The sequence below is a fragment of the Myotis brandtii genome, unplaced genomic scaffold (genome assembly GCF_000412655.1).
Source record: "Myotis brandtii unplaced genomic scaffold, ASM41265v1 scaffold604, whole genome shotgun sequence".
NCBI lineage: Eukaryota > Metazoa > Chordata > Mammalia > Chiroptera > Vespertilionidae > Myotis > Myotis brandtii.
This window is the reverse complement of record NW_005370286.1, coordinates 1264415-1276000: the sequence shown is the minus strand read 5'-3', so window position 1 is coordinate 1276000 and position 11586 is coordinate 1264415. Positions and strand designations below refer to the sequence as shown.

Sequence of the window (11586 nt, the reverse complement as noted above, 5' to 3'; positions counted from 1 at the left end):
TGCGGGGGCAGTGAGGGGGGAGGAAGACACCCCTTCTGGGAGCATTTCTTGCCTGGAGCACAGAACTAGAACCGTTTTTATGAGAAAGAGGCTGAGGTGAGGAGATCAGCTCAACCTTCTTCTGAAAGGTTCTGGGCAGCCTAGCCTCAGGGTTTGGATCAGAACCCTGGGCTGCTTTGCCTTGGGGCGGGGGGGGGGGGGGGGGGGGCGGCCCAGGCTGTGTGTGTGGGTAGGGGCATCACACTTAGGCCTGGCAGCTTGCTGGAGGAATCAGCTCACAGCCATGCAGCCCCCCAACCTTCTGCTTGTGGCCTGGGCCCATCTGGTCAGAATGTGGGTGGAGGTCCTCCCAGTCTGTCCCTGACCCGCAGGCCTGGGCTCAGGAGCAGGTTCCCAGACCCCCTTTCCTAAGGGGATCCATCCCCACCACTCAGACCCAGCCCTGCCCCTTCCCAGCGTAGGCTGAGCAGCGTGTTCCTGTGGGTGATCCTGAGGTCCAAAGCCAGGCTAGGGGCCAGCAGGAGGGTCTGGGGTGGGGGGTGGAGGGGGGGGCGGCGCAAAACCCACTCACGCGGGGATGGTGCAGGGGCCAGAGAAGTCGGGGCAGCTTCCAACCCAGACGCCTTTAATTGAGCCAGTGCCCATCGGACTGGTGGCAGTGCTGCGGCCGGCTGGGTGGCATGCAGAGTCCTGGCTACAGTTGTCCTCACCGCACAAAACTGCTGCTCTACCGCACTACTGGATGCACACTTAGTAACAAGACGGGGGGCATCCTAGCTAAAGGTCCTAACTCCCCCTGGAGATGGGCGACTACGAAGGCGGAGGTTTGGTCCTTGGAAGAGTGTACAACGCGGCTGGGAAGCCACTCGACTGGGAAGCCACGCCGCGCTCAGCTCCCGGCGGGTCCCTGAAGTCACAGCAGCCCCGGTGGGGCTCAGCTCACGGCGCTGCTCCTGTGCTGTGACAGGCTGGGCCGGGGCTGGGGGCCGGGACCGGGGACACAGGCTGTAGCTCTGCAGAGAGGCAGACGGCAGAGCCGGGACTTCGAGGGGCAGTGATGCACACGGGGAGGAGGGGGCCAACCCCAAACCCTTGGCCTGTGTGTGTTGTGAGGCCCCGGGGATTCCCACAGCCCTGCCTTCATGAGGCACCTAGCACCCGGCCCAGGCAACCTGAGCTGTCCCTGGCAGTGGCACCTCCCCAGATTCAGCCCTCATAACAGGGCCTGGGACCCCCAAAAGGAGAGTTTCTGGGGAGGGGAAGGGAGACCAAGCACCTTTCAAAGTCAGTTCAACAAAGGGAAGCTAACAGGGAGAGTGAGCCCCACGCCGCCTGTCTGGGACAGCACCCGCTGCTCACACCCTGAGCACTGAGTGAGGTCTAGGACAGCGAGGTGATGTTGGAACGTCCACCAGGGGGCGCCATGATCTTCTGGGCTGTGCGTCTGGCAATGTGGTCATCTGCCTGAGATCCTGCAGAAAGGGCGGGATGTGGGCGTGGGGAGAGATTGCAGACAGGGCCACACCCAAAGGCCAGGATTGCAGAACCCGCCCCCCCAAGGGTCCCTGACGCTCCCCAGATGGCAGGTGCTCCTGTCACTGAGGCAAGGCCAGCGTTTACAGCAGGCAGGGGCCTGGAGGTCAAGGTCCACCCTCTGGGAAGGCTGCCTGGAGCAGAAGCCAGTCCTGCCTCGTCCCTCCGGGGGGTCTCAGGCTGTCCCCGAGATGGGAGAGGCCTGTCCCTAGCTTTTAAGATGATCCAGATTTCAAAGGGGACCTTCCCCTGCCCTATGTCCCCAGGAGGTGAGCAGGGATTGCCATCACCTTCCCAAGAGGAAGCACGAGACAAGTCCTCACGGGGCAGGTGAGCCCCACCCAAGGGCTGGAAAGGGGGGTGTCTGGCTCTGGTTTGCAGGGAGAACCTGGGCCCAGTGCTTCTGGAAGGTTCTTCACACAGTATGCTGGGAGGTCCCTGACCAGAGGCATGTCCCTGAAGACCCTTCCTCGTGTGCCTCACACCATGGCGGGTGGCGGGGCTGCTGGGGCTGGAGCAGCTGGACTCCACCTGGTACTTGGGTCCCACAGAGGCTGGGCATCCCACGCTCACCCTGGGCTCAGAGTGACAGCCCCAGGCAGGTCCTGGGACCAGAAGGGGCTTCCAGGTGGGCCTCACCCGCGCCCCCCCCCGGCCCCTCGCAGGGCAATGGTCTTCACCCACAGACACAGGCTCAACTCACCAGACAAGCTGAACCCCGACTGGTGCAAGTTCCGCACGGGTGGCACTGAGATCTTCCCGGGGCAGGATGCGCGGGCCTGGGAGCCACCCCCGGGCTTGGCGGGCACCATCACCTCGTGGACCGGCCCATCGTAGAGGCCTCGGGGCACGCCGTGAATCTCTGCCAGCTGCAGGTCAAGGGAGCCAGGCGTGAGGGGGCTGAAGCACCTCACAGCTGGAGGGCAGGGGCTCCTGCCGAGAGCCTGACCACTCTACTCTGTTCCAACATCAGGGTCAGGTTCAGGGAGCAGCTTCCGGGCCCTGACAGCCTGAGTTAGAGCAAACACCACACCCCTCCCCAGGGGACAGCCCCCAGGCAGCTCACTCTCAGTTCAGACATCCTTCGAGTGTGCCTGTGTGCATGCGTGTTCATGTGTGTACATGCAGCGTGGAACGTAGGCCGATACCTTGTGCAACCATCAGACGCAGGGTTATGGGAAGACAAGGAAAAGTGCTCATGATGTCCAAGTTCACAAGAGCCGTTGTGGAAAGCTCACGCCCTACTTTTATCAGTGTGCACATCTGTTCACGGAGAAGCCCTGGAGGCCCTGCTTCTGTGTCCAAGTAGTTTACTTGGGGAGGTGCCACTCATGACTCTATTTCCCTTTGTCTGGGCTTTGCACAGACGTGGGTCACTTGGGAAATAAACGCTCACAGGGCCACCACTGGAACCCACCCCCGGAGCAGGCCTGAGCTGCTGGGCAGGGGGTCGGGGCTGATCCGGAGCAGAAACCTCCCGGACGCGTGGAAGGTCCAAGAACTCTCGCCGCCTTGCACACTGGCCTGGGACTTACCCTGTTGCGCGCCTTGATCCTCTTGTAGACAAAGTCCGGGAACGTCTTCCGAGGAATGAAGCGGCCGGCCCCGGGAGTGATGAACAGGTGCCCGTCCTCCAGGACCACCCTGCCCTGACTGATGACCACCGTGGGGGCTCCTCGGCACTCCACGCCTTCAAAAATGTTGTACTCCACATTCTGGGGGGACAGGGCGAGAGTCCACACCACCCTCAGGACACCCCCCGGGCTGCCAGCCTCAGGGGTGGGGGGCGGGGGCGGGTCTGAGTGCCCATGCTTGACCTCTGATGGGGGCAGCCAACTCGGCGGGGCCAGAACCAGCAGGAACTGGCCGCACCCTCCTGGGCTTGTCTCTGAGTCCCATTTCTTAGAAGGACAAAGAGCACATGGGTGAGCTTGCCCTGGGTAACTCGCCTGCCAGTTGGGCAGGCACGTGACACTCTGCAGTAATCTCGAGACAGGTGTCCCAGCTGAGGGGGGCAGAGCTGCCCCCGACGGCCATCCTGGAGCCCCGGGAAGGCTGCCAGGCCCCGACCCCACCCTGACCCTGACTCGGGGACCCGGCTTCGCTCACCAGGTTGTGGCTCTTGGCAGAGATGATTTTCGTGGCCTTGGGGTTCCAGATCACCAGGTCAGCGTCGGAGCCCACAGCCACTCGCCCCTTCCTTGGGTAAAAATTGAAGATTTTGGCTGCATTTGTACTGGTCACAGCAACGAACTCATTCTCATCCATTTTCCCTGAGGCCTGGGAAGCAAGAAGGGGAGCTGAGAGGTCTGGGGCTTCATGGGGACCAAGGCCCCGCCCCCCAGGGCAGCGACAGCACCCGCTCACACTCCCAGGGCGCATGAATCGGTCCATCTCAGCCAGCCAGTGCTCTCCCCCTTCCTGTGCCCAAAGCCTGGTCCCTGGGCTCACTTAGTGGTGAGTAAGTGGAGAAGGCTCCATGTCTGTGTGCCCTGAGGGACATGGCTGTTTCCCCATGTGGCCAGGAGGCCTGGGGAAGCAGGGCGGTGAGGGAGCCGGGGTCTGGGCCTCAGTCCAGGGAAGGGCCAGGGTTGGGGGGCAAAGGGGACCGAGGATGCCCGGCAGAGCTTTCCGAGTGAGGCGGGAGTCTGGATCGCAGGCATGCTGGGGAGACCACTAGCACCGCAGAGGATAACACCATCGGAAAGGGGTCCCACTCGCTCTCAGCTGCCTGCACAGATGTGACATGAGAATCGGAGGGGAGGGCCCTCGGGGGACCAGAACCGATGTCCGAGGAGCCCTGGGTGAGGGCGGGAGCAAGAACACGCTGGGCCCACACACTGGACTCATTCCTTGCAGTGTTTCCCGGTTAAGTGCTTCCCACTCTGCTGAGCCAGCAGATCCCAAGGCAGCTGGCTCCGGTCGGTGCACGGCGCCCAGGCCCCGGGACTCACCACGCACTTCTCCCAGACCACCGACATGCGCTCCTCCACACCGTTGGTGCCCTCGGGGATGAGAGTGAAGTTGTCTTTGCCGACGGCCTTCTGGGCAGTGGTGAAGGTGCAGTGGGCACTGCCCGTCACCTGGAGGTCCCCGCTGAGAACAAGCGAGTCAGGGAGCCCAGAGGGGCCTGGCCCTCCTGAACCAGCCAAGGCCGCTTGGCTTCAACCCCACGTGGCCCACGCACCCAAAGGGCCAGAGGTGGTCTGTGAGGGCAGCGCTGGGCAGAGCTGCGCCTCGCTGTGGGGGTGGGGCCGGGGCAGATCAGGGTGGGTGCTCTGCTGCGGCCCAGGGTTTGTGTGGGAGAAGCCTGGAGCTGCCAGCAGGCCGAGGTCGTGCACACAGGCCCACCTGGGGCCACCCTGAGCGTCTCCTTACCTGGCCAGCAGGGAGGTGAGGTGGTCTGCGGTGGTGGGGTCCGGGTTGATGGGGGGGGAAGTGACGAAGGCCGCGGCCTTTGCCCAGTTCTTGCTCCAGTAATGCGAGCCGTCAGTGCCCAGGCTGGCGGTGAGGGGCTCCCCAAACACGACCACCCCTGCAGTGAGGCCCGTGAGAGGCACCCCACGCCTGCATGCCCCCAGGACCCACGCAGGCTGGAGGACTGGGCACTGCACTGCCCCTCAGTTTCCTGACCCTGCACAGCTTGTCCCTCTCCTCTGGGGCACCAGGCAGGCAGGGGGTCAGGCCTGCCAGGCACTCCACTGGGCCACAGGCTGAGTGAGACCCCGTCAGCTTGCTGCTCACCCCCTGCTGGTCTGCACGGATGCATACACGCTTTCTTATTTATCCCCTGCCTCCAGCTGTGTGGGTGCTCTGTGGGCAGAGAGCACCCCAGCTTTCAGGATGTGCTCTCCAGCTCCTGGGTGCACGGAGGTGCCCAGCGAACAGTAATGTGGGGCGCCAGGCGGGGTCAGCTGGACAAGGTTCCATTGCACTAAAATCAGGCTCCCTCTCACCCTCACAGCACGTTTCCCTGGGGAATCCTGACCATGATGACCCCAGGGCCATCCTGGAGCCCCTGGGAAGGGACTAGCCCAAGGTCACAGGGCATGTCCACCGTTACACACAGATCCTGTGACTCCACAGGCCCCTCTGTTTGCTTTAAGGCCCCTGGTGAGCAGCTGCTGCTCCCCCGCAGGCCACGCAACCCACCCCTGGAGTCCCTGGCATGAGGCTCCTCGATGAGGAGGCCAGGCTGGATGGCAAGCTGCTTCTCAGTCATACCTGCCCTACTCTGAGCCTCAGTGAAGCCAGCCAAGTTCCCGGGACGTGGAGAAGATGACCCCTGACCCCCCAGACCCTCACCAGCATGGGGGTCCAGGCCCAGGACTCACCCCTGCGCTTGGCTCGGGCCACCACATCAGCCGCAGCCTTGCTCATCACCTTGGTGACGTACAGGGGGCAGTTGGCCTGCTTGGCGATGGTGACAGCACGGTACACGGCCTCGGCCTCCACCTGGGGACAGGGATGCTCAGGCCACGCAAGGGCCTGGGGAACCCTGACCATGCTGACCCCCAGGGCCATCCTGGAGCCCCTGGGAAGGGACTCGCTCAAGGTCACAGGACATGACGGTCACACACAGATCCTGGACCCAGAGAGGGCACCCCTGGGTGGGTGAGGACTCCAGCTTGGGGCTCGGTGCCCAGGATGGGGTGACCCACATAGTTCCCAGGCCCTGACCATGCCACCTTTCAGCCTTGAGTACCGGGCTTGGGGTGACCAGTGGTCATAGGGGACATGTGCCTGGTGGGGGGACAGGTGAGGACATCATGGCTGCGGCCCTGCCCCGACCATGGACCCAGACCCACCCCCAGAGGAAGGCAGCATCTGGGGCGCAATCAGTGCTAAGGTGCACGCGGCGGGCACAGCGCCTACCTCGTCGGGGTGGCTGAGCACGTGGCCCTCGGGGCCGGTGATGCCGAGCTCCAGCAGCCGCTTCTGCTCCTACAGAAACCAACCAGGTACCACGTTCCCGCCCTGCTGCGCCAGAGCCCGGAGCCGCAGCCAGGGCGTGCGGGCCACCGCCCAGGGGCAACCACTGGCTGAGGCTGAGTCCGGGCCCCCGGCATCACCAACCACGGAGAATGCAGAGCAGGCGAGGAGTGGCTGCCGCACCCCGAACTACAGATGGGGGAACGGGGCTTGGAGAGGGCAAGGGACTCGCCCGAGGTCACAGGGCTCCTGGGGTCGGGGCTCAGATGACCCCACAGGCTTGCCTGCCAAGCTGGGTGTGCACTGGGGGCTCTGTACAGGCGGGGTGGGCGGACCACCCCCCAGGTCCCAGAGGAGCCCCCTAATCCTCCCAGGTGCCCCAATGCCCCTGCACCTGAGGGGCCACCAAAGGCGTGAGGAGAAAAACATCAAGTGCAGGGCGCAGAGCTCGTGGGCGCCCACCTCACAGCCCGGGCCGAGGGGAAGGCGATGGGCAGGACCCCACCTGGGGTGTGACTGAAGGACAGGCACTGACCCCACACGTGCGCCCACTGGTCAGAAGGAAAACAAAGCCAGCTCCCTGAGGGGCCTCCATCCCTGGGGCCGGGAGGCACGGATCCCCATTCTCAGTAGCCCCAACAAAGCAACATTTTGGTTTGGGAGAACTTTTGATAAGTGTGATGACCATGGAAAAATCGATGGTAGCAAAAAGTTCCCCTAACTCCCTGCTTGCTTGACCTTTGACCTGGGCAAACTACCTCCTGAACATGTTCAGTATTCCCTCCCTCGGGGTTGGTGGGATTAAGTGCTCACATCCTGGTGTCCAGGAGTCACCCTCGCCCTCACCCCTCGCCGCGCCCAGGCAGCCCAGCCCGCACCTCCTCCACGATGTCTCCGTTCTCTGCGTGCACTTGGGCCAGGGCTCCCAGGTCCCGGATGATGCTGAAGATCTCATACATCTGCGAGGAGAGGCGCACGAGCCGTAAGGGGGCGTCTCTCCCGGCAGCAGCCCGAGAGACACCTGCGGGCCCCTCCTCTGGGCACCGGCCCCTACCTGGCCGTCGGTGCACTGGCATCTGTCCTTGTACGCCATGAAGACCAGGAAGGAGTTCACACCTGGAGGAGAGGCAGGAAGGGGTGAGACGCTCAGCTGTCGGGGTGATGCCTGGGAGACTCCCCGCCTCCCCCACCTCCAGAGGCGCCAGGTGGGATGGTCCCTCTCCATGGCCGTCTCCCCAGCTGGCATGGCAGCCCTTGGGCACCAGGCCCCCACACACTTACCGACAAGAGGTGATGAAGGAGGGCGTCTGCCAGCCCCCCCTCACCTGCCCCTCAGGCCCTGGGATCAGGGACCAATGGCTCCCCAGAAGCGAACGCAGATGAATCCCTCACAAACACGCCTCTGGGCCCCGAAACCCCTCTCTAACTCCGTCTAACTTTTGTCAAATCCACTATGAACCTTGATATGGTTTTAGCTTCAGGACTTTCAATCCAAAAGCTTAGCCCTCGCCCTGGCTGGTATGGCTCAGTTGGTTGGGCATCACCCTTCGCACCAAAAGGTGGAAGGTTTGATTCCCTGTCAGGGCACACGCCCAGGTTGAGGGTTCATCCCTGGTTGGGGCATCTGCAGGAGGCAGCTGATCGATGTCCTGCTTTCATATCGATGCGTATCTCTCTCTCCCTTTCCCTTCCCCTCTCTCTAAAAAAAATTTATATATATGTATGTATGTGTGTATATATATATATATATGTGTGTGTGTGTGTGTATATATATATATATATATATACACACACACACATATATTAAACTAAAAAATGTAATTTAAAAAAAAAACACAAAAAACTTAACCCTTGGTGATGGACTGGCCCGTCATCTGCACGGGCAGCATAGAGCACTGAGGGTGCTAACACCTCCTTCTAACCGGGTCTTAATTGCCAGGAAAACGAATATCACGTTTCCTCCATCCATGAGCACGAGACAAGGGAGCTGCGGTGCCAAACGGGCAGCATAGAGCACTGAGGGTGCTAACACCTCCTCCTTCTAACCGGGTCTATATTTGCCAGGAAAACGAATATCACGTTTCCTCCACCCATGAGCACGAGACAAGGGCGCTGCAGTGCCAGCTGTGACCACTGTAACGAGGACAGTTACAAGATATGTCCCTCAGACCCGGGAGGCGGAGGACCTGAGCCTGGATCCTCTGGAAGTAGAACAGACCCTCAAGTGACTCTTGTCCAACTTCCCCCAACTCCTGGCCACCTGCCCTGGGGTCAGACGGATGTAGAGCCCAGCACGGAGGGGCCAGCCCGGGGAGGGGGCTTCCCACCGAGACCAGGGAAGCCCAGGCACCTGTCTGCCCGCCTGCCCGCCAGCCCCCCTCAGCCCTGTGGGCACTCACCCTTGTCCTTGACCAGGGCCTCCAGCTCCTCCCTGATGCTCTCGTGCCAGCGGGGGATGTCCACGTGCAGGGAGTAGTCGCAGCAGGCCCCGGCGTCTGCCCGCTCCCGCCACTGCTCGTAGGCCGCCAGCAGGCTCACACCCACGTCAGGGAACACGTGGTCCACTGTGGGGGCAGTGCAGTCAGCCGAGACCCCAGCACGGGAACTGGGATGACCTCGACCTCCAAGGAGGTCATGTTAGCAAGAGATCAGGAACAACACAGGAGATGCCACAGGCACCTTAACAGGGGCTGTCCCTGCTGTAAACCTGCCCATCAGTTCTGTCCAGAGAGGCATCGAGCCATCTCCTCAGCCTCTCTCTGAGCTGAGAGACAACCCACCTCGCCCCCCCCGATGCACACATCACAGCTCAAGAGCATGGGTGGCAGCTAAGGGCCTTACCCTCCAGCACAGGAGCACCTTGAGGTGGGGAAGGGAGGGCGCCGCTGTCCTCGGTGCTGGACCTGGACGCCTGCCCAGAACAGTGGCGTAGGGCTGGCTTCCCATGAGCCTTCCAGACTGCACACACCTTCATCAGTGCCACCCAGCCCACCCATCCCCCGGGGAGGCTGGGCGTGCACACACTGCACTGTCAGCCCCTCACCTGCCAACCTCACACCCAAGGTCCAAACCCTGCCCACAGCCTCCCCTGGGTGAGGAAAGAGCTGGGAGTGCGGTGGCCAACAGGAAGGCACCACCCCAGGGTCCTGGCAGGTGCTGTGCCTCCCTCCAGCACAGCCCTTATGGGGGCTCCTATGTTCCCCCAGCTCAGAGGGGGAAGCCAGGACCCTGCGGGAGCGGGTGCCTGTCCCACCTTGAGGGTCGTTCACAGCTCCAGGCTGGTGCTGGCAGGTGGAGGAAGCAGATGGCCCGACAGAGCCAGCCCGAGCCTGCAGCATCTCCCCATCCTCTCAGCCACACCTCACAGCCTTGGCATTGACATGGGCAGGTGATGTCAACCACAGAGGTGTCCTGGCCGGCCAGGGCCACCAGTGACCAGCATGAGCAATGGCCTGAAACGACCAGTCTCCTGAGTCCATCTAAAAGATGGATGGACCGTCGCGGGGCTTTTCACTTCTTGGTTGAGTAAACCAAACCAAGCCATGATTCTGACAGTGGCTAATTGTCACTGGTGGAGTAGCCCACGGTCCTCAGCGCGGCCTTCCCCGGCGGCAGTCACAGAGCGTTTCCTGTGCACCAGGCGCCACAAAGCACCTATGTGCGCGAGCTCGCTTCCTCATCCTGCTGCGTGACCGATTGGGCAAGTGTGGCCTGTATCAGCCGGCTGTTATCGGAGGCCACACAGCTAAACATGGTGGAGCCAGCGCCCAACCTGGTTCGTGAGACCCGGCACAGCAGGCACGGCTGCACTCGGCATTCAAGGCTGCGAGAGAGGGGTTTAGCCTGCTATCTCGTCCTGGCTCCTGAGCTTGCCGAGAGCGGGAACACCACACAAGCTGGCACCTGGGGCTTCTCCTCCGAGCTCAGAGGGTTTTGCGAGGACAGCACGTGAGCTGCAGCCCGTCAGAACGGTGCTCGCGCCTGGCACAGAGCCAGCTTAGAGAAACGGTACTTCTGGTGGTGCTGAGAGAGTAACAGTAAGTTTTTGTCGTCCTTTTCCTAAAGACACAGCACCTGTTTTTCATTCTTCTTGACACGGGCAGGAGCTTGTTGCAACCCAGGCCTCAGCGGGGGTGAAGTTGACGCGCAAACCCATCTGGCATTTCAGGTGACACAACCCCTCGCTTTCCCAAAGCATCGGAGTTTTCCAAACCTGGTCCTCGGCCAGCAGCTGGCTTCCCAGGAAATAATGAATAACTGGGCACTCGTCCATGCACTCCCACGGACTCCCAGGAGCACCCCAGAGCTGGCCAGGCAAGATGGCCAGCATGAGAAACAGAAGTGACGAGGGAAGGCGCTCCAGGGCTTTGCAGATCGGGATATGATAGAGGAAAAACGGGACTGAGAAAAAACCCAGCACAAAAACCGCTTCCTGCAACACACACACACCCGGCCAGAGCACCGAGGTGGGGGCCGGACGCTGCCCGACCCGGGGACACTCACATATCATGGTGGTCCCTCCCGCGAGGGCTGCCTTGGTGCCCTGGCAGAAGTCGTCAGCAGGGGTCATGCCCAGGGCAGGCATCTGCAGCCTCGTGTGCACGTCGACTCCTCCTGGAAGGACCAGCAGGCCGTGGGCATCGATGGTTCGGATGCCCCCAGGGACGATGAGGTTTTCTCCAATTTGTCTGAAAGCAGCAAAGGGAGATGTCGCTGGTTAGAAAGAGCCCAGGTCAGAACATGCGTGGGCTCCCTGGCAACGCGGTGGAGCTGGGGCGCGTGAGCTTGGGCTCCTGTCCTGAGGGAGAGGGCCACATGGCCAGGGCTCCATGGGACTCCGGAGACTGTCAGAGCAGTGATGTGGCTCAACACAGCTGGCCCTAGTGGAGGATCTAGCCCCGTGTGCACGTCACGGCCCTGGTGGTGTCCACTGAGGCGTCCACTTGCCCTTCGCTGACTAGTGGCTGGAGATGCTTGACACAGAAGCAGAGAAGCTAATGGGTGTGGTCAATACGTATTTATTAAGCACCCACTGTGAGCCCCGAATCGTCCCAAGGCTGTGATGGTGCAAGAAATGTGGACGCATAGTCCTGTTTCCTGAGACCTTACGACTGGACCTTA

The 11586-nt window shown here is 62.0% G+C and overlaps 1 protein-coding gene across 1 annotated transcript in view; it reads right to left on the bottom strand.

Annotated features, from left to right (window-relative positions):
- Positions 1–603: 603 nt before the first annotated feature.
- DPYSL4 (dihydropyrimidinase-like 4) overlaps positions 604–11586 on the bottom strand; it is a 26731-nt gene continuing 15748 nt past the window's right edge. Inside the window, exons 2-13 of the mRNA XM_005879691.2 lie at positions 10969–11153; positions 8865–9029; positions 7520–7581; positions 7344–7424; positions 6409–6477; positions 5868–5988; positions 4912–5068; positions 4488–4629; positions 3643–3813; positions 3069–3248; positions 2237–2402; positions 604–1472 (exon numbers count right to left, since the gene is read on the bottom strand). Of these exons, the coding sequence (XP_005879753.1) occupies positions 1381–1472; positions 2237–2402; positions 3069–3248; positions 3643–3813; positions 4488–4629; positions 4912–5068; positions 5868–5988; positions 6409–6477; positions 7344–7424; positions 7520–7581; positions 8865–9029; positions 10969–11153 (1591 nt within the window). The 3' untranslated portion in view covers positions 604–1380. The remainder of the gene's footprint in view (positions 1473–2236; positions 2403–3068; positions 3249–3642; positions 3814–4487; positions 4630–4911; positions 5069–5867; positions 5989–6408; positions 6478–7343; positions 7425–7519; positions 7582–8864; positions 9030–10968; positions 11154–11586) is intronic.